Source organism: Haliaeetus albicilla, chromosome 4 (genome assembly GCF_947461875.1).
Source record: "Haliaeetus albicilla chromosome 4, bHalAlb1.1, whole genome shotgun sequence".
NCBI classification, from domain to species: domain Eukaryota; kingdom Metazoa; phylum Chordata; class Aves; order Accipitriformes; family Accipitridae; genus Haliaeetus; species Haliaeetus albicilla.
In genome coordinates, this window is record NC_091486.1 from 33,237,501 (window position 1) to 33,260,798 (window position 23,298).

General features: G+C 38.9%; 1 protein-coding gene across 2 annotated transcripts in view; it reads left to right on the top strand.

The window, feature by feature from the left end:
• HECW2 (HECT, C2 and WW domain containing E3 ubiquitin protein ligase 2) overlaps nt 1-23,298 on the top strand; it is a 178,727-nt gene that overhangs the window by 67,641 nt on the left and 87,788 nt on the right. The window contains exon 1 of one of the 2 annotated variants that reach the window (XM_069781854.1): nt 22,313-22,730. The exons of the other annotated variant lie outside the window; for it this stretch is intronic. Within the exon in view, the coding sequence (XP_069637955.1) occupies nt 22,691-22,730 (40 nt within the window). The 5' untranslated portion in view covers nt 22,313-22,690. Of the gene's footprint in view, nt 1-22,312; nt 22,731-23,298 lie in introns of those variants that run through there. 2 annotated transcript variants of the gene reach the window in all.

Genomic DNA, 23,298 nt, shown 5'->3' on the forward strand with positions numbered 1-23,298 from the left:
TTCAAATTAATTTCATAGAATACATCCATTATAAAAGGAATTGAAAATAACACGCTGGGAAACTGTCTTGCCTCTTCATTCATTAATTTATCCAATTAGCATGTTCTCATTAGTTTTCTATCATGAGAAAGCAGTTAGTTCTGTGCTTCCAAGTGTGGTTTTACTGCATGGTTAAAACTGCAGTGGCTCACTAGGAATCCCACCAAACTTTTTAGATGCCTTTCTTTTTAAGAGACTGACTACAAACCACTGTACATAATCACCCAGACATCAGTTGGTGCAGTGGATCACAAGACTGTCAGTAATCGGAGTCACTGCCTCTACTACTAGGTGGTTCGCAGATGATTGGTTTACACTAGGGAATGGTAGATGGAGGTTTTTCTAGTGGAGTACAACTTCAGTGAAATGTTTGGCCTGCTAAATGGTTATGAAAATAGATGTTGTCTTTTTAAAAAGAGAAAAGCCTAAGGGGAGAAACACAGAATCGTCTTATTCTGATGGACTGATTTTTTTTTAAATTTTTTTTTTTTTAGTATGTGTGACTTTTTTTCCAGACTTATGTTTAGTTTTGTTTGTTTTTTTTAAAGGGGGAGGGAAGTCATAAATGAACAAATACTTTGTAGAAAAGACTGCATATTTTATTAGACATTAATTCACTATAATGTCCTCAGGATACTCCTCTGCAATAACTTTTGGTCTTTCAGTTTTAAATGCAAGAAGTTGAACCTAACTGAAAAATTCTACATAGCTCTACATAGCTAAATTCATGGTCAGTTTTTCTAGAATTTTGTATGGAATGTTTTTAGATACATGTGTGAGTTTGATGGGTTTAGTACCATGCTTCTATCTTCTGTTTCATCACGGTGTACAGCTAAAATGTGATCTGTTTTCTTGTTGAGGGACTGCTTTGTACAGAGGGTCTCTTTCTTCTCCAGTGTATTCCTAAGGATTACCAGAAGAAAAGTGTATGTGGGGAACACAGGGTATTCTGTGAAGGCAAACATCCTTTTTCCTGACTATTTCTCGTTTTGTACTGTCTGAACTTTTAAAAGCATCAGTAGCACTTCTTGAACAGTCTTGTCCATCAAGTTTTGTTGAAGCAGCTTTCTAGCTACAGAATTAGTGGAGAATGTAGATAACACATCTATAAAAGCACAGGTGTCTCAGTGAGACTACGTGTAAGGGAGAAATGTTATTTCTGAGTCTTAGCTCTTCTTCAGGTAAATCAGGCAGTGTTGCATGAAAATTATCAAATCTGAAATGCAGGTTTGTAATTTTGAATTCAGCTTTAAGCTTTGCCGAGAATGGGCTTCTTATTTCTTCTTCAGGTCTGTTTATGAAGATTGTCACTTGAAAGTGACAAGACGTGATGAAATTCAGAGAGGGGGCTTTTTAGTAGACGTATTGTACCTGTGCTTACTCTAAGGAGTAAAGGTAAATTTTCATTTTTTTCTGTCTTAATGAGAAAGAAGGAAGAGGTCCATTCTCTCAATTTTTTTAAACTTTTTTCTTTTTTTAAGAGCTAGACTAGGATTTAGACTGAAAGCCTTCTTCGTCTTTTGAAGTGGTGAAACACTACAGAAATTAACAAACACACTTTATGCATCCTGTTAGACCCATGAAGTTTTCTTGTCCAGTACTGACCCAGCTTTTGCTCTGTACCTGCGTGTTTTAAAAATGTTTGTTCCAAGCAGTATTTAAGCGAATGGGAGTTTTACAGACATTTTTTCCTCTAATTGAGAGGAATCTGAATCTTGCTATGGCAAGAGTGGTCAGGCTCTGGAGTCCTGTAATGAGTAAAGCTGTGCAAAGTATTGGACCCAGTTGGAATCAAAGAAGAGAAATGGATATTCAGTTCAAAGGGTCTGTGAGACGTCCCAGTTTTCTTGCTACTGTGTTATAGTAGCAACAGCGTACCAGGACTTCCTTGGGAAGTGAGAACTGTTCAAGAAGATGAGCAAGTGGACTCTCCACTGCTTGTGGGATGCTGAGGGAAGTTGAATCTTGATGAGTTTTATTGGTTGCCGTGAAGTCTCATATTTAAAGAAATCAGAAAGTACAAAATAAAGAATAAAAAGTCAGGTGAGAGAAGCAAACCCCACTTTTGGTTTAAATAGATTAACTCCCATGGCCAAATTGCGCAGGTTGGCCTATTTTTGTCCTAATTTACAGAGTCCTATTTATGAGATGCATGCCCTTGTTCTAGAGATCCTTAGCACATTTAAAATGCTGGCTATCAAAGGTCATTATATTTGTTTCCATCAGCTGCTTTTCACAGGCTGCTTGTCTTTTTGTTATACCTACAGCATGGATCCACAACAGCGTTACAAAACCAAAACAAAAATAAACAAAAAAACCCCCCTTGATGCAAAATTATATAGGGCAATTTAGATAGGATCTAGGTTTATACTATGCCTCCTAGGATAATGGAGTTTGGAGCCTTTCCATTTCAGGTCAGACAAGATTAAAAAGAAAAAAGCTTTCACATAAACTGCCTTTAATACACTTAAAATAGTGGCTTACATTAGACAGAGAGATTATAAAATGTTAAGATACTTTATTCCCAGAAGATTTCTCTGGTTTCCATTATAGAAAACATATAAAGTAATAACTGTATTATTTTCCAGAAAACCCTGATTATGCACGTGATTTTTTTTTTTCTCCTTACTGTTTTAGCAATATGAGTACTCGTCTGTAATTTAAAATCTGAGCAGTACCGTTAATGTCTGTTGACAAATTACAAGGCATAACAGTATTAATTTGTGGTTACTCCTCATTTTGGCTGCTGAAGTCTGCAAACCATGGACTTGACTTCCTGTGTAGAAGAGTCGGGTCTTTACCCAGTTGGCTCCATGGTAGAGTCTTTGGCTTAGGCTTCTAGGAGGCTGGTGTTGCGCTGTTTGTCATCAACCATTGGGGATTTTTTTTTATTTTAATGTTTTTTTAAATTATATCATCTGAATATCTAAGCACTGTGGTAATTTTGTTCTCTTCAAAAAATAAACAAAAGGACCAGCTATGGCTCTGAAGCTCTGGAGGAGCCATACCTGTGCATGTTGAGATGTCAGTGAAACTCCCACTGGACATGTATGCTTAAATAATATTTATAACAAAGCTAAATTCATTGTCAACAATAAGTAGGATTACAGGAGAGAACTTGACTTCATCTTGGCCTGCCAATTGGTTTGGCACTAGTCTGTGTCTTTCTGATGTTGATATTTGTGATGATAAGCAAAAGTGTGTGGAAAAAGCTGCTTTGAAATACTTCATTTGCTGGTGACAGTGATATTTAGGGAAAGGCCACCTCTTGAGTGGGATAATGAAAAGTGTAGGTAGTCTAATATAGGAATTGTATCCTAAAATCATATGTGGTGAGGTTTACAGTAGTTTAAAAAAAAAAAAAAAATCTGTGACAAACCAACAGTCATCAGAAGCTTTCCTTCCAGGTACTGCATTTCAATCTTATTCTTTCCTTTCTTCCTAGATCCCGACCCACTTACAAAGCTACTGTTTTCCCCAACACAGACTTAGGTACTTTCTCCTCCTCAGTTGTGAGCTAGTAAATTTTGCTCAAAAATCAGTGTATGGACAACATTATACCTTCTATTTACAGCAAAAGTTAGAAGACATGAATAGACAGTGCTTTCTCTATGTATTTTCATTGCACGCAGCAGATAGATAAAAGATACATTCACTACATTAAATTACACTCAATATATTTGCTTTAAGAAGAAAAGAGTTACTTCTCTGCTAAAAAATAAAAACAAAACCTAGAATCTTGTAGGATGATATTTATGTCTGGCAGAAGTTCAAGCTGTGACAGAGAAAGTGTTGCCAGAACATCCAAACTTTTCAGTTAATTGTGTTTTTTAAATTTTTGGATACCTCTGACCTGAAAACTAGGCAAATGTAACTGCAGGGAGGACACTTTCAGCTGTGTTGTCAGTATCTTTCCACTGCAAGAGGTTTTGGCATGACAACATTTATAATCCTTTGGATAGAAAGCAGCGTTCTCCCCACCCTGCCTGTTTGATGTAAGTGGCTGTTCCAGCAGATGGGAAGATGGCAAATACAAATACCGGATAATGGAAAACGATGTACACTTCTGAATTTGTAATACTCCCTTTTACCATAAAACTGCCTTGCATTAGCTTTGTTTTTTATTTGTTTGAAGGAGGTTGGCTTTCATTTTGTTTTTTTGAAAAGACATTTGCTGAGCTGTTTTCTATCATCAAACCAACATGCCATGCAGTATTTTCAAAATAATTTGGGGAAAACAGTTATCCCCAGTCACTGACAACTGGATTGAAAAAGTAGTTGCATTAATTAATTTATTGATTTATTTAATGTAAGTAATAGCTTATGGATTAGTTTTCCATTATGCACAGTGTTAGAATTCCTCCTGTAAATTTTTTATGAAGTTCTTGGCTCCTTCATTGGCATGGATTTATCAATGACTGTAAGAATCTGAATTAATGAAGAAGTGTTACAAGCTGAGTGTTAAATATAGTATGTTAAGGATGTGACCAGTGTAGTTAAAACCAGTAGCACTTAAAAAGATGAGAAACACACATAACTAGAACTCTGAAACTAACACTTTATTGGAGGATATGTTTAACATAACCTTTTAATATATGCTGATATTGGATACACATATTCTTAAATTATAACCGGAGGAGGTTACTGAAGGTGCCAATATTGATCTTGATAGGCCTCCTTTCCTAGCAAAGTTCATGATGTATCTGGCAACTTATGCTATTTGAGGAGCAAAAAAGATCCAGAGAATGGCCAGATCTGACCATTTTAGAGCTTCTCTGGTACGGAAAAATTTTCAGCTGGGCCTGAGTGGTATCCAGCCCTTGTACAATTTTCTGGTTTGGCATAAGAGTGGTACTGATGTGGGGTGAAGGTGCTACAAGAGTGCAGTTAAACTGACTCTGCTTAGCTAGCCTTTACTCCCTGGGAAAAACAAAGCTTACAAATATCTGCATTGGCACCGTTTCTTGTCTCTTTGGCCAGCAGCGTCCAGGATTCCATCGCTCTCACTCTGGTGGGCAGCCAATTCCCAGGCAAGCAAATCCCGTGCTTTGGAGCTTTGTTTCAAGGTCTAGTCAAACTCCCTTCATGAGATCTGCCTCCTTTGTCTAGCAGTCATTGAGAGTTAATGTCAAACTGCTTAGTCTTTGGTTGTATTTCGAGTCAGTAATCACTCATTCCATCACTAATGTGTCAGTAGTCCTTGAAAGTTTATAAAAATCAGTAGATTCATTGTCCTTGTCATTCCTTCCCTGACCTTGGGAATAATTTAATCCTTTCTATCCCAGTGTGTGGTAATGCAAAAAAATGAACCTACACTTTCCATAAAAATAACACAGTCATTTCCCATGTACTGTAGTAAGGAGAAGAGGAAAAGATACAATAACGATTCATTACTTTTGACTGGAAGAAGCAATATAAATACTGTAAAGTGTTCAGTGAATGTAAAGGACCTTGTTTTGAAAATTTATAGAGTATATTCAAAATAACTTGAATAGTTATGTGGATATATAATCAGATCATAAGGGAAATGGACAAAGGATATTTATTCTTAAAGAGCCTATTTAAGAATTCAATTTCATCTTAATCTCTTCTTGCATGTCACTGTTAACATCATGCCCTCTTTAACTGTATATAGAAGAATGTTTGATAGATACAGGTCACCGGTTTCTAGTTTTCTTACAGAAGGTGTGATTAGAAATTCAGTTTCTGGTTTTCCCTGACTAATTCTCTGATCATTGCTATTCAGTTGCCATTAGAAGTTTCCATTATTGAATACGGTATGAACTCTCATGCTCCATTAAGTGCTTCCTTCCTTGAGAATTTATCTGATGTTTATAAATGTGGTTCACGTGAGTCAAGTCATACTTGAGGATAATTTTAGACAGTTTAAAACTGAAAGCTTGGACCTACTAGGTGCCATCTGTGAAGAGAACTAAGAATTAAAGACATTTGGTGCCTTGCAAGATCAGGATCTTTAGCAATGTTTTATCTTTGCTATCAAATGTAGAAGTGGTTTCTTGCGTATGAAGCCAGTTAAGCTTAAATGGGTTTGGCTTTATAAGATGAAATATGCATAGGAAAACATTATAGTGCAATAGCAGGCGCATACTGTTGTCACTGAGATAAATATCCAGTAATGACCTCATAAAAAAGAAACAAAATAACCCCATCTTTCTGTGTTCAATGTAGTTTAATTTGTATATAGAGTTTCATGCATGACATAGTTCAGCAGATGGTAGCCTGCAGGGAGAGGGAAAATTCAGTTCGAAATTTTTCAACATAGATGCATCTCTGAATTTTAGTAGACTTACAGACAGGCAGTTGCTTTCAAGATACTGAATAAGGATGCAGCAATCTACCAAAGTCAACAACGAATAAGATTTTTAGGAGGTATTGATGGGATTGAACTTAATGTATAGTCAACAATACTTTCTTTGATGTATTCTTTAACTTGTAAATTATTTGAGCAATAGGATGAAAAGTGCATTGTCCAGTTTCCTTTAAAAAAACCACACACACCCATGATATGTTTTTGCCAAGTAAAATCAAAAACAGCCCACCTGACATCAGTGGCATTTCACCAAATGATGCAAATAGCTTTATGACTTTTGTTGTCAATTCATCTAGATGTTCTGAGTCAGTAGCACATAAGATTTCGATTTTGAAAAGCAGTCTTAATTACAGCACACTTAATTGTGTACACTTCTTCTCTCCTGCTCAAGCAGTTAAATAAAATTTACCGCCTTTCAGATTAGTGTAGATTACGGTCTTCGGTGCTACTATTTACTGCCCATTGGCTGTGCAGCACTAAGCTGGCAGAGCATTTACTCTCTCAAGAATACAAACAGCTCTGTGCTGATTTAGCATCTCAAATGGGATGATGGAAGGCAGCATGGGTAGCTGCAGGGAACCTGCAGGAGTATGTAACCACGAGTGAGAGGGACTGTCTCTTTGGCAGTAATTTGCCACTCAGCCTGCTCAGCTGCGATGTGCAGCAGTGTCCCCAGCAGAGAGGGTGTGATGGGGTGTGACTTGTAGGCTGCTTTAATGGGAATGCAAGTCTGATTGCACTTTTCGATATTACTTATTTATGCTCTGGGTTTGCTTGTATAGCTTGGAGTAGTTGAGTTGGTGAGCCTTTGTTTCTAGTTGCATTTAGTTCTAGGTTCTGTTCTTTGCCTTCAGAATCCCAGGGAGTTACTGCTCTTTAAAAATATTCTGCTAGGAACATAAAAGAAATCATGGAAATGTTGTTATCTGTAGGTGCTTTCAAGATACTTACACAACTTAATAAAGCTTCTTTGCCTTCATTAGTCTACACGGTTTTGTAGTCCTTTTTTGCTGTTGCATGTTAACACTGCGAGAGAGAAGGCTTTTCAATTGTGAGATTTTATGCTAAAAAGTTAAACAAGCAAGATGTTTATCTCCTTTTTTTGACTTCTAGTGATGATTTCAATATAATTTGCTTTGATCTTTGGCACTTGTAAAATGATATCCCTTCTAAAGAATTGCAACATGACCTTTGTGTTTCTTTTAGATTTGGTCTCATCCAGTTTAATCTGCAGAGCCATTTAGTACTTGTCATAAGCAGTGTTTGGCTTCGTCTCCTCTCATCTTCATGACAGGAGCTTAAAGATTTGAGACTATAAGTAACTATATCGGCATCCTTTTTGTTTAAGAGGTAGATCTTAACCCTGAAGAAAGAATCCATCTCATTACAAAACTAAAAAAGCATATGTGCGAGGAAAAAGGTCTAGGCAGTGCATGGAGAAAAAAGTCATTCCTGTTACTCTGAATATGATATTGATGGTGCTGAAGACAAGTTAGCAGTTTTTCTGGTTATTATGGGAAAACTGTTTACAGTGCATTACTCTGGAGTTAACTTATCCTGGAAATTCTAATTTCTCTTCTGCTGAAGTAGATTGCAAAGATCCTGGGCAATCTTCCAACCTCCTTTTCACTCTTCTGCTTCTACTGCATGAGAGGTAATGAAGAATAGATTAGTAATATGCTATCGCTTGGATAATGTCTTTTTACTTAAGACTGCTGTGCAGTTAGACGTAGTTAATCAAGACTTTGTTATAAAATACCATTTAAATTCCCAACGGAAAACAGTTTTCCATTTAGCTAGGGTATGAACTACCAATTACTTTGAGGTAGGTTATTTGGTACTCAAGAATATTTATTAATGTCTTGGTAATTTTGTAGGTAGATACTCACCAGAAACTCCCAGTTATTGTGAACAAATTGAAGCTATGTTTGGGTAGTTAGATATGAAGTACATTAATCTAAAAATGGCATTTGGCTAAAACTAGAGTGTAATGATTCTTTGACGATGAGAAGAGCCTGTTAAAAGTATTTGATTTCAAAATAGTGGAATAGGATGAACTTGCTCTTTAGAGGTCCCACTTGCTGACTGTTCAAGGATCTGAATTACCACTCAGCATTACTCCAGTTCTCTTTTTGCCTAGACAAAGGTTGAGCAATTTCATTCTGAAAATTAACTTTCTAGTAATAAGCTACATAACCTGAAAAAAGTCTTTGGTTTTATTTTTTTATTTATTTTTTTTTTTAAATGGATACATTGGCTTGCATTGAGCGTGATGGGGTTTTTGTTTGTTTGTTTTTTGTTTTTCTCCAAATCCCACTTCTGCTCTTTCCACTCAGTTTCTTTTAATGGAAGGTTATGTGGAAATATGTCAGAATTCAGGTTTATGACAGTCCAGGTACTGTGGGCAAACAAACAAAAAAGCTAATTTGAAGTAGGAAATGATGAAATGATTATTTTGTTTTATTTTTTTCCCCAGCTCCACAGCCTTTTTATTTTTGCTTCTGTTGGTTTGGGGAGTCTGTATACCCCTTCTCACTCAGTTACTCTTTCTGCCTTTGTACTTCTCCTTCTTGTATTTTTATACTATATTTCTTGTGTTAAGGTGAGGGGGAGTCTGAACGGGAAACATCGTTAAGATGATCACGAAGTTGAAACTGCTTGGCCCTAGAGAAAACTAACACATCCTCCCTCCAAAAAAACCACTGAGTTTTAGTGTTGTTTTGGGTTGCATCTGATTTGATTATAGTTTTCCTTTGGATACTTGCTGACCTGACTTACTGTGCAGCTAACCGACTGCTTTGTTGAGTGGAGCATGGCAGGAGGTGGTGTGAGGCTGCTCCTCCGCGGGCTGTCTGCGGATGCGGTGGTTGTAACTGTTAGCTGCAATGTGAAACTACATCATTAGAAGAGCAGTTGGATCTCAGCTTTCCTGTATGAGATAAAAGCTTTAAAACAATGAAATATTTCTGGATGTTGGGACTGGCATGTTAAGAACGTGTGTATGATGAAGGAATTAGTGAATTGCAAAGGGGCATGCTAAGGTTTGGAAACCTCTTTGTTTGCCAGACCAGCTAAAGATGACAAATTACGTACAGGGACCAAGGGATATTCCGATACAGAGAAGTCATCAAATAGAAAAATGAAGTCCAAGGCAATCAACTGGAAAGACTGAACAGACACCGATCCAGACTGGAAAGACTGTCAAGAGTAATGGAGAAAATAAGAAGGAGGCACAGAGACTTTACTATCTTGATTGAATCTGTCTGAAGAGTGACTTTGTACTGCAAACTCAGGGTGCAGCTTCCCTCCATTGTGAGAGCCCCAGCTGATCATTTCTCCGGGAGTGGGGTGGCGTTCATGAGATAGCATACCAGCCAGTTCTGAGAGGCAAACATGTTCTGGGAGATCAGTACCATGTCTGGACCCTGCTACATTTCCAGAGGCTGTATGTGCATTGCAAGTGAAAGAAGAGGCTTAGCACCTTTGCCAGCCTAGCACATGAACATACACTGTCACTTGGTAAATGTCTAGCCAAAGGCATCTGTTCAGCATTGTCATGCTGCTAAATTCATGTTTAGTAGACAATGGCATAGAAAAGTTTTAATGAAAAATTGCCTTTTTTCACTTAATGACTGAGAATACTCAAAATACTTGAGTTGTACTCTTTGTGCTTCACAGGTATGTGAGAATCCAGAGAAGGGCAAAGGGCATTTGTCATAACTACTATTTAATGAAATCTATGTTGTTTGACAGATGGATTTTTCATTTGTTTCTATCATGATTTCAGATATTCAGAAATATGAAACCCTGGGGATGAGTGGTTCTTGGAAAGGCTGTAAAAAAGTTTCTGGTTCTTTGCTTTTGTTTTCAAAAAGTTGAGCTTTTCCAAGACAGTGCACTTGATTATGTTGCTGGAGACTTCTTGTTTCCTTGCCCCTGGGGGATGACCTCCAGGTAGCCAGCGTCCCCAGAGCTCTGTAATGAGGTGGTTCTGTGGTGCATTATGCATCTCACTGAAAAGGCTTTGTCTTGGGATGTATAGTTTGACCATGGACCCTATGCCCCTGGGGGTAAGCACTGGGGATCTGAAAGAAAGTTCTCATGAGGCATAATGGCAGCAATATTTTTAATTTAAATATTGGGGAGATTCACTAAACTATTTCAGGGAAGGTTTTTTGTCTCTACAGGGGAAAAAAAAAACCAGCAAAAAACCACTTTACCTTCCTGATTAATTGGAGAATGTTGCTTTTAAAGTGGGCATAAGGAGAGTTACGATGATGGGAAACAAACATTGTGTTTCACAGAAAATATTTCAGGTTCGTTTAGAACTTCCTCCTGCTTATTTCTTTAGAAATGTAAGACTGACTTGTCTTATTGTGTGTGTATTGGATGAATTTCTTCCAGGATGTGTTGGCTCATTTCCTTGAGTACTTCTAAATTTTCTGAATTTTTTTCAGTCACAACAGATAGCTGAAAAAGCTTTAAGGAAATGAGTCAACCTCCTGAAATAAATTGCTTACTGAATAGAGGATACTGTGTTTGAAATCATAGATGCCCTTGATAGTTCTGTGGATACTAATTTACAGATGTTCTCTGAAATTCTATTATATATACTCCATGTTCCAAAATGATTTGGGAGAAAATATCCCAAAAGAGCACCTGAGCTTTGCTGTTAGAAATGTAGGGCGTGTTTTCAGACTACCAGGTATCAGCGCGGGAGAGGTGCAGCTTGGGAAGTGACGGGCAGAATCTCTAATGTAAAATTAAGGACGTCACCTGAACTTGCATGTAAATTAAGAGGAGTAATGTAAAGTTGCTGAGTTGAGGACTACCAAGCTTTCTTAAAAGAGCATCCTGAAATCTGAAGGTTGCATAGGCAATGTCCTTAGCTCCTTATTTCATCACTCGCAAACAATTTGCATTGTTTCAGGAGCCCTTTCTGATGGTGTCCTGCGTGTCCCACAGTCGCCTGAAGCAGGTGTGTTTGTTCTGTGAGGAAAGGCCCATGACCTGGCCTCCCTCCCTTCAGGGCCATAAGAGTCCCAGCAGGGAGTTTCTCTGCACAGGGCTTTGCTGAGTCACTGCACTGGCAACTGACTGGAATCCTACATAGTTTAAAAATAAGTAAAAAGACACCATTTTAGTAACATGTATGTCTTATACAGTAGGTAGGCAAGGCTTTGGGATTTTCTTTGCTTCCCAAGAATTACGCAGCAACTCAGGGACAGAAATGAGGAAGCCAGCATCAAATGTCATGATCTGGGATTTTCTCTCTGATGAGCCAAACTAAAAGTAAAACCAGATGATCCTGAATTTTTAAGAAGTTTGACATCTGGATCTGAACTTTGAACTTGGATGCAGCAGTAATTAGCCAGCTTGCCCCGCTTTAGTGTATTACACAGAAAATCCCTGATGCAAGCAATAAATACCACATCTCCGAACAGATGACGTACACTGTCGGCTTTTTAGGCACTCCGGAAAAACCTGAATAAATGCAGATCACAACAGAAAGAAGAAAGTGCAGAGTAACTGCAAAGGACTTGACCCTGTTGGTATGTAAAGTGTCTCAAACAATGAGAGTTGGATAAATGCAGGTGTGAAATAAAAATCCAACTGTGATGCACCATCTAAAAGTTCCCCCCCTCTGCACCCCACCCTGCGAAGGGAGGGAGTTGGAGGGTGGTGCGGGTCTCTGCCTCTGGTTTTCTAGTTGTCGTCAGTGTTTGTCTGTGACTTGCAGTCATGAACAATTGACTTGCTCCATTTCTGTCCTTGGAGGATAAGTGTTGGCCACGGTACTTCGATACTTTGATTTATAGGCTTTTCAATATGATCTTTAGGAGTGAAGTAGCAGTATGTATTAGGAGTTGCAACCGCAAGTTCCACAATGGTTTTGCCCTGAGGTTCAATGCAGCTGAAATCTTTCCTGCAGTAGCACAGGTATTTCTTAGTTATTCTGAAGAGGGTGAAAAGTGAAGGGGGCGGTGGAACCAACCAACCAAAAACTTCCCAAAATGACTATGATCGTGCGGTTGTAAAGCAGTGTTCACCCATTCGCCATGTTCACCCATTCGCCGTGTTCACCAGTTCACAGTGCTGAGGATTTAGGATAGCGATGGCTTTTCCCCCTCCATTTTTTGGATATTTACATGAGAGTATCACATGGCATATCTGTTACAGTTTCTTTCCAAGTGCTTATAAATATTTCCAACCCTCTATGCTTTCCTGGTATAAAATCCAACTACTTCATTTTGTAGTTAATTTTTTATTTAATCATTCCCAGTTCTTGGGGAGACAGGGCTCTGCGACTGCATGGGGAAGGGAATGGTCCTCCATTCCTCTTAGCAAGGGCAAGCAAAAGGGCAGAATAGTCATCGTTTATTTAAAAAAAAAAAAGAAAAAAAAAAAGAAGTATTGCATTAGAAGAAGCGTCCCTGTTGAAGAATCTGAAGAAATTATTGACAGTAATGTATTTGGCAGGATTGTGGGAAAGAAAAAGAGTGCTTAACACAAGGTTGACTTGCAGGTCAGCATATGTACCTGCTTGGAGCTCCAGGTTGAGGCACTAGGAGATGGTATCCCAAGTGTGGTAGAGAAAATCAGCGAAAGTAGGTGGCTACAGCCACCATGACAAACTGTCAGCATGTTGTGACAAAATGGGTTTGGTCTTCTCAGCAAAGAACCAACAAAAACTTGTGAATTTCTGTCAAGTAAACAAGCCCCAGGCTGCGGTCCAAGGGAACCTGAATCAGGTCAGGTACAGCAGAAGAATGTAGGCACTGAGACAGAGGTGAACAAACTAGATTTCCTGTGCCTGTATACCTTGCAAAAATAGCATCTTTGAAAGTGTATGTGCAAATTTAGAATGTGCTGCGCTCCTGAACTATTTCTGGGTTATCCTGTGTCTGCTTGAATATTAAAACAGCATATAACCACACTATATTGTTTGGTGGAAATGACTGAAAAAAACATGATGTGCTTCTGGAATGTGAATTGGGTCAGACTTCAGTCATGCTCATCCAAAAACCCCTTCTCCTGGTGTCTACAGTGTTTCCTTAATTGTGCTGTTAAATTTTGCAATGTCAGCATCCTAGTGCCAGATCCCAAAATGGGATAGTCTGTGTTTGCAAGTCATCAATGACACACAATATAAATATAAAATTATACAAAAATGCAGAAACCGTAGCTTAGCTGAAAATTATGCCCTAGGGACTCGGTTCACAAATTGTATTAACAAAGTTTTCAGGATCAGAGCTAGCCGTATGAAATTGTGCATAGTTAGGTGTAATATAACCAATCTGTACAGGATTTGTTTTGTTTAAGAAAGCATTTTTATATACTTCTGAAGCCATAGGTTTCTTTTTTGTTGTTTTTGTATATTGCTTGACTGCTTCTTGGATATACACGACCATATTGAGTAGCGCTGGCTGTTGTCATCTACCAGTAAGGAATTAATACATGTCTTTGGGAACATTCAAAATATTTTATTTCAGGTGCAACATTAGTAGTAAATCCTTAGAGGTGATGTTTCACTTCTTACGGCTTTGCTGGGCTTCATAATGAACTCAGATTGTCCTATATAATGTGTTCATTCTGCTAATTACTAATAGCTATATCAAATCTGAAGTGAATCCTGAATCCTTACATCAAAAGCAGGAGGTAGGTAAAAGGAGGAATCTGGTCAGAGCTAGGAGTATGAAATATTTCTTGGAATGGTAAAGCATCTCAGCACATTTGAAGTCAAATAATAGCAATAGCCTCATTAATAATTTTTAAAATACTACAATGTTTAGGTCTACTTTTATGCCAGTTCAAAACAAAGTTTTTGGAATAAATTAATTTCAAGTGAAGAGACTATAAAGAGCCTGGAAGAACTTTTCAGCAATGGAAAAATCTACAAAATGAGGAATCTGCCATTAGATCTTGCCATCCTGAGGCACTGAGGGGGAGGTGGAAAGTGTAGCTGGACAGGAGCATAAGTGGTAATCGTGACAAAGGTAGTGAAGGATAGCGATTCAGCATATTCCTTTAATAGCCTTCCTTAGCGCGCTGCTTGCATGGATGTGCTCTCTTTATGCTGACCTATTATTCCTCTCTATCTGTAGGGTTTCCACAGCATTACTTATCAGCCATTTGGATGCCTTAGCAAACATATACATATATAAATAAAATAGGAGGACGTTACTGTTTACTTAAGCTAGAGGTTATGTGGTTTGTAGAAAGGAAAGGAGAAATTGCTTATGCAGAGGTATCCACAATATCATAGTTAATGGGTTCACTCTTTAATAGACGCATGAGAGGGAAGCATTGATGCCTGTTTCTACATTGAGTTAGAACCTGCATTCTTGGGCTGTTTCCTCTTTTTGTTAGTGGGTTTTACATTTGGTTTAGATTACTGAAAATTTAAGTATGACAAAAGTGTATTGTTTAAATATAAGTATTTTTCTATATTCCAAACCAGCAAGCTCTCTGACTTTCTAATAAATTCCCTAAGAAACCTATTACTGTCAGATGACAACAATAGACTAGTTTGCATTCCTGCTTAAACAGCTCATAATATTGAAGATAAACTTAAAAAATAACAGCTGCTAAGGGAATATTAAATCCCACAAGATCCTTGAGAGATATGTGCTGCAGAGACATATTTTATTGACAACTTTTAGAAATTTAGAAGGATTTCTAAAAGGCAGTGAGTAATCACTTAGAACTGGCAAGGAAAAAAAACATTTTTAGAAATGTTTCTGTATTAGACATGGGAATGGACTTGAACACTGAGAATGAATGCTAGCTGATACTGTGACTGTCAAAAGGCTGGAACAGATTAAGACAAATGTTTATCAGACAATGTCAGAATCTGCAAGCAGTAATGAAATGCAATCAAAAGTGAAGCTGAGGAATTCAGAGGCAGTCTTTTCTCTCCTTTCAGTGATGAATTGGTTGTCTCCACCCAGTGTTGAAGGATGCCACATTGCTGGAAATCCATTTTTTTTGTGCCATTGCAATAGTTCCAGGGTTCAAACCATCAACCATTTGAGAAGGCAAACCCCAAACTAACTAACCTCCTGGATCCATGGATGTCAGCTGCTGTATGTAGGAAGACTCCTTTTTCTAGGCATTTTATCTGTTCTGTCGGTATACAGCATCTAGGGCTTCTTGTTTTAGCCCTTTGTCCCTAGCAATAAATAACACTTTCATGCACCAAAAAAAAAGGGGGGGGGGGGGGAATAAATAAACACCAAGTAAAACAAGGGCTGAAAATGCAGGAGTGATTGAGCAGTTAAATGAACCTCCAGAGGACTCTTGGGGAGTATGTCTGGCACTGACTTTGCTCCTTGCTTGTTCATTCCAGGAAAGAAAATAGACCTTTGGGAAACCTGAAGGTGGGACTTACTATCAAAAGCAAAATAAAATCACCCAACTAGTTGGCCATAAAACCAGCTGATAGATCACTGTGAGCAAAGGCTGGGTCAGCTCTTTGGGTGATGCTGGCTTTGTGACTCAGAATGTTTTGTGCTCTGAGTTTTACACACTTGCTAATGATGAATTAATCTTTTATTTAATAAAAATCTTAGGGAAAACCTTCAGTGATTCTCATTGGAACTTCCACCTGCACAAAAAGCCACTTGCTGTAACTGGCGGAGGGTATGCATATGTGGGCAGTTAAAACACGTAAGTCGTTTATGTGGTTACACTTGTTGTCTTCCATGGCCATCAGCAGGACATGCCACCTGGCAAGGGAGTGCCTCCTTCCCATTACACACCTGAGAGCTCCCCACAAATGAGATTTCAGCTCATTACGGTACTTTATGCCCTTATGGGGATTTAAGAAGAAAAACATACCTTTTATCTCTTGTACTTTCTTCTGAGTTGCATATTATTTTCTAGAAAAGAGATATATTTACTTAACTTAGCCTTTTTGTTTGCTTGTAATTTGCATACAATAAAAGATTTTTCTAGAATTTATTCAGAATTATCACATATACCTAATTAATCTATTTGGGCCTGCGGCTCTTTCGTTGAAAGTTGTGACATGAATTGAGGATTAGAAGTGAAAGCTCTTGCTGAATGACACAGCTCTTGTGCCAATGAGTTCCTTTATTTTGATGAGTGAAGATCGTGAAGTTACTTTTCAGGTGTAGCTGCTTATGGTTGGTTGGTGTTTGTCTGTATCTCTGCAGTGCCTGGAAGGTCTTGTCGGTCAAGATGTTGCACATACAGCAGGTGACAGTTCCTTATCTGAAGTGACTGAGCTCATCCTTTGTGCTGTATGAATATTTTTTAACACTTGCTAAAATGTAAATATATCTGCCAGTAATATGTCTGTTAGAATATTAATGGAAAAAAGCACATCAAGTGGATAATGCACCTGTGAATTCAGGTCAGATTTTGTAGAAGATAATTGCAGAAATTGAGGAATTTGTGTCACTTGAGTAAGTTAGAATGAGGCTTTTAAAATTATTGCCAATTACTGTGATCAGTAACTAGTTCGGGCTTTCTAGCAGTTTTGAGGATCATCTGTCAGGCAAGGTTTTTGACTTAATAAATTTATTAACTGAAAACTTTGTTAATAAATCATAGTTTCTTAAAATAGATCATCATCTCAGTTTTAGGACCAGAGGATGAAAAAAGGAAATAAGCACAATACTTGTCAAAAAGCATTTGCAAAATTTATGTGAATTTTTAAAGTACTCACATATCATTATTAAATTGTAGGGCATGGGAAGCAGGATGGCTGCTGATAATTAGGGCAGGAATGGCTCCTGTTAATTAGGACAGGAAGTTTTGTAGTTTATTATACAGGTAGTAACAGGCTTGCTGCTTGCCTTAGATACTTCTTAGGGTACCCATCTTACAACTGACAGGGTTTCTGATAATAATGTACCAATACTACTGTAAACCTGTATAATGTGGCGTAGTTTCTTCTACTGTATGAGCAGCTGGAGCAAAAAGGAGAAGAGAGCAGAAGGATGGGTAAAAAGGAAAGAAGGAAACTAGAAAGCGTTCTGTGCAAACCTTTGGATCAGTAATAGCAAATATACTGGTAATAAATTTTACTCTGCTTCATGAGTAGCCAACATGAGGCATATTGCAAAATGTTATCCGGAGAAAAAAGGTGAGTACTCAAGCCAAATGTTTCAGTAAGTTTTGGTGGACAATTGCTGAGTATTTGTTTGCTGGTATCTGATTTTAAAATTTCATAAGTATAAATAGAACAAAAGACACTTGCAACAGTTTCAAAATACAGATTTAAAATAACATGCGTATGTTTTAAAAATTGCTTCTAGCCTGTTGTGCTTTTTACAAATGTGCATTGCAGTGATGCATATGATGTTTAAAGGGCAGATGTACATTTCGTAATGATTCAAAATGGTGTTTTATTTTCAGATTTGCAAACAAAACAAGAAAAAGTAAAAATAGCACACAATCATCTTGACTCTATTTTAAGGCCTCTCAGTTACAGCAATTGTGTTTGCTGACAGTTTCACAAGAAAAACCTCTTTTTGAAGGGTGAGTCAGTTAAAGGAAAATTACATGTGGAATAAAGTGTACTTAAGGTTAGCTTATGAGCTAGTAATTGTTCTGAAATGAGCCTAAATTTTACTGAAATTAAACCCCGAAGAGATCATTCAATCTGATTTCCTATATATTACGGGCTACTCGGTGCTGCCCAAACCTTAACTAGCCTGAATATTCCAGTTCTCAGAAAAGTAAAACATGTACTATTGTCAGAGAGCAGCAGCAGACTGAATTACAATAATGATCTTACTGCAGAGGAGGAATTGTTCCAAGTACATTTTGGGGTATGAAGGAGGGAGAGGGATGGGGTTGCTGACCCCAGTGGTAGACAATGCCATGACTATCTGGCCCTTCCTGAACTGATTTCCACTGTTTCCACTTCAGAAATATTTGACCAGAAAAAAACAAATGCAAAGCAAACCCCCCAGTTTTCTCTGGTACCTTTCTGCATTGGGTATCTGGGTATATGACCAGATGCTACTGGTCCATATAAAAACAACACGAAGGCCATGAAATAAATAACCCCTAACTTTTTCTGTTGTCTGTGAGATTACATGTGATCTGTACCAAGACAGCCACACCAGAGAAAGCCCTCTCTGTAAGTGCAGCTGCACTAGCAAAATTGTGCTTTTGTTGGTAATGTTTATTTACCAACAGAATTTATCCGGGGGCAGGATAGGCTATGTTGACAAAAGCACAGCTTTGCTAATATCATGTCTTCCACAGCAGGAATACTTTGTTACATTTTCTAGTTTTTCTGGCAAAGACTTGTGATGGAAACTGTGGTCACAGATAAAAATGCATGCCCTTTATTCTTGGGAAGCTGCAGTCCTCCTCTGTGTGCAGTGGCAGCAAACAAGTGCTTATCTGACACCATATAAGGTTGTGGTCGAGAAGGAAAATGGTGAAAAACATTTCACAATAAACTTAGACTGGCAGATTAAATATGACACAGAAAAGCTTAGATACAGCTTTTTTTTCTTTTTAAATTTAGCTCTGACAGTATTTACCCCAAAAATGACCCTTTACAGTTAATTAGTAAGAATGGCTTGTGTTTCTAGATCTGCTAAATTGTCCTGTCCTAGAATAACAGGCCTTTAGGATGCTTGTACACGCAGAGTTTTTTTTGTTTTTCTTGGACTTGCTACCATTAAAAGCAGGAGATAGTCACCTTTAGGCTACAAGGTTGTGGGAGTATTGGGATGTGTTTGGGGATGTGGTGGGGAACTGGATATCACAGAGAGGAGAGGAGCATATTGAGAAGGAATTATGGTTGTGAAGATGGGTTTGCATTGGAGTTTTAACAAGGTGTGAGACACAGCAAAGCGCTTAAAAAAAAAAAAAAGTTTTCTGAAAGTGTCAAGGGTGATGCTACAGGAGAGAGACAGGCTCCCCTTTTCCTCAGTATATTGCTTGCATCTTTGCTGTCCTCCTATTCTCTAATCTTTATAGTACAATAGCATACTGAGTTAGTCTAGTACATTAGATTATAAATGTAGTCCAACTTCAGTAGCCATTGGTGGCCTCAATCTGAATTTCCAAATGTTCCCTGCCTGGTTGCCCTGCTTTTGGCTTTCCCCTTAGGAACAGGCTGTCTCCATCTCCTGCAGATGTCACTTTCCCCAAACCATCAGCAGCTGAGACGATTGTGAGTTGACATGGGAGGTGGTGCAGCTCTTGCCTCAGCTGTGTGATGCTCCCTTCAGGAGGAGGTGGAAGCATCCCCCACGCTATATTTACCCCCACATACAGCCAGCTGGACCTTAGTAAACTAAATGATAGGTGAGTTATTCACATTTTGCGAAGATGTAGGGACTTTTCAGCAATATGATCAAGTACCTTAATGGTCTTTATGGTTAAGGGCATGCTGTACCATCTGTCAGAGTTTATTCAGTGTTGTTCTCTAGCTTAGTTTTTTTGTCTAACATTATGCCTTTCTCGTAGTATATGGTCTTTTGTGGTGCGTTGCAGAAACACCCAAGCGTTGTGTATGTGTGTTGTGTAGGATCTGGCTTCCAGGTGAGCGTGGTCAGCTGGTCTCAGTGACCCATGCTGCACAGAGCGCTTGTGCTGCGGGGCTGGCGCATGTGTGAAACCTGAAGATGGGAATGAAATGCACATCATTTTATGGAGGAGGATTAATAAGATTTTCAGGAAAGAGGTTAAGCTTGAGGTCATTTCCTTCCTATTGTTACACTTTTGAATTTTTGCCAGTGAGATGGGTGAAAGGATTTATTTTTGTCTTTGAATGCTTTGAATGTCAATGATGTCTTTACTTTGAATACAGAGAAGTGGAATTCCACTTTATTCCTGCCATTGTACTGTGTCATATGTCTGAAAAAATCGCTTGTATTTTTTTGCAGTATCTTTGTCCTGCATTCCAGTTAACCAATCCTTTGAGCTGCTGCTGCACCTTGAATTATCATGTTGTGTAAGGGCACATGGAGATGCTCTGATCCCCACTTTGAAGTGTTAGTGTACTTACAGAAGGAAACAAAATGTAGTAGTATAATTCTTGAAAAAGAAGGAAATAGTCCATCTCATGGCCAGTGTCAGAGTAAGGGCTGTGTATGAAAATGAGAGCAAAGATCTTGCCACTCTATTAACTTAAGCTTCAATAACAAAAAAGGTTTCATTGTTTAGTGTTTTGATGGGGTATATGGTATGGCTTCTACCCTTGCTCTGCTTCTGCAGCTGAAGTAGGAGTGAAGTGTTAGAGAAATACAGCTTATTCCTGACTGTCCTGTCAGTCACAGGTAGAAAAATTAGTATTTGCTCTTGCTGTGTAAAGTAATAGAGTGCAATAAACATCAGCAACATAATATATGCGGTATATAGGGGGTTGCAGAGGGCACCCAAGGGAACGCAAGTGGAGTCTTTCCTCTTCTTGCCCACAGCTCAGGGGCAGCAAGTGGAGGTGTCTGAACCGTAAGTTTGGTTGTGCAAGGGAACAAATGGCTGCCGTGCAGTGAGGAACAAACATCTCCCTGCTTTTTTGACCCTGGGTCATGATACTAAATATCCAAATACAGATGATGATGATCCTTCACCGCTAATATAGCGGGACCGTGTCACCCAAAGGCCGATATTTGTGTCTAGGTTGGAGTTCAGAGTGTCACCTTGCAGTGCACCATCACCTTCATGAAGAGCCCCAACAGCCACTTCTTTCCAGTGTGAGCCTGTAAGAGCATCTGTTTTACTTTTCTCCGCCCCTTATTTTTCTGCCTTTGCTTTCCTCAGTTGAAGATTTGTGTCTTATATTTTCATTACCATCCAAGTTTTCCAAAGCGTTATGAAGAATACAGAGATCCCTGATAGCATGTAGTAGGCTCTAGTAGCTGCTTAGGCAGCTTTTAAGACTGTCCAAGAATTTTGTTCTTCTCAGCTTTTTGGGGGGTTGCTCTGTTGGCAACAAGGAGAGAACAGTTTCCAGCCAGCCATTTAGTACACAGCAGCGTTTTAAATTTCTCTTACAGTAGTCCAGTTCTGGTGTTCTTTCCCCTCCTGTCCTTTGAAAAGACAATTCCTAGAGGTGCTTATGCAAACATAAAGTAATACAGTAGCTTTCAGTTCTTCTTTAGCAGAGTCCGTCTTAATTTCTTTGATTGGAAGCATTTTTTGGAAAGTCTTCAAGCTGAGTATGAATATATATTCCTATAAGAGTTATTTTTTTCCCATTTTTTTGGTTGTTGACTGATTATTACTAGGAAAACCAAGATTTGCTTTGAGAGCTTGAACCTAGTGCTCCACAAGCATACAATTTAACGAAACGCGTGCTGCAAAGGACTCGATCTGCAGACCATGGACCAGATTGCAAAGATACCTTTTAGTACCCTTTTTGTTCTTGCAGTACTGGGGCCGCTTTGGCACAGTTTGGGTCCTTGCTGTAAGTTGAAGGAGTTGTAGGTCAGCTGCCAGCATCCATGAGGAGGCTTGTGAGCAGTCAGAGCATCTGGCAAAACGGAGCCTTGTCCGAGCCCCTGCGCTGAGGTGGCCTTTACCAACCTGGAGGAGGAGAGGTAGTGATAGCAGCTCTCTGCCTCCTGCTTATCCTCCTGCTCAGGAGTGCCCAGTACAGGGTTATCCTGGCTTAAAGGCAGCTTCATCCCAGCCAAATGTTACGGGGCAGTCTCGTCTTCTCTAAAATAACTGGATTTGTGGGGAAGTCATGCGGGAGAGCGAAATACTGAGTAAACAAAAGCCAGCACTTCCAGGAAGCTCCTGCTGCGCTCGTGGCTGCGGCTGCCTTGCCGTCATTTCTAGGATTTAAGGATCCTCCTGTTTCCATCAGCCCGCCCCGTGCTGCGGGGCTGTGGCTGTGCTTAGGAATCCTCCCATGGACAAGGCGAGGAAGGAAGTGGAGGGAGGATGGGGCTTCGGCATCCTGTACCCTTCAGAGGGGAGTGGCCGCAAATAGCGGAGCTTGAAGGACGTCATACTTTATGTGTTTTAACACGGGCAGTTTGAACCTAGATAAACCCTTGATTCAAGGAGAAGAGACAGACGATTGTGTGCAACTGCTAGAAACTGCTGGGCAGTTTGAGAACATCCTTCTAAACCCCTTTCCTTCAAATGACAAGAGGAAAGGAGAGGACAGGCACGCCTCGTGGAGCTGAGATTATGCAACAGTGCTAATACAGGGCTAAAGCCTCCAAACGTGAGCTGCACAGGCTGGGTCCAGAAGGCAACTTTTGCAGAAAATACCGTTTGTGATTGGGAGCAGGGATGCTATTTTCAGGATCCGTCCTGTAAAACGTTACTTTTTTTTATTCTTCGGTTTGTTTATTGGGCTCAGATGGAGGAATGCAGTTTAGGATCCACAGGCATCCTTTGGAATGGCCAGGTAAGCTAGAAAGTGCAACTAAGTGTTGACCTTCAATTTCAGCAATGTACTGCATACACTAGTGCTGTCTTCTGTGAGAAATGTTTTGATTCCACCAGAAAGCCTGTGAACTGTTCACAGACTGAGATGGGGAATTCTGAAAATCACAGAACATAAGCTGTACATAGTGGGTTAATATTTGTTTGTATGGTAGTAACTGATATGTAGTGCGTTTTAAATGGGTTGACATAATGTAATTTATTATAATAATTGCTTGCAATGGAAGCTCTACCTTGAAATTGTTAATTTACTTACTGGCTTTCCAGCAAAGGAGTGAGGCCTCAGGTGATAAAATTTGTCTTATCCTTTAAATGTGTCCTGATGCAGTTTCAGTTGATTTTAAACATATGTTAGATATAAGGAAGAAATTGATTTAGTTCATTAGTTTGTTAAACATTGTGCTACTTCTTTAATGATTACCCCTGGACTTTTTTTTTTTTTTTTTAGTACTTATAGAATTAAAATTATTAGAGGTTACCAAACTGAAAATATTGCACAAAATTTAGCGTTACAAACTTTCCCAGTCAGT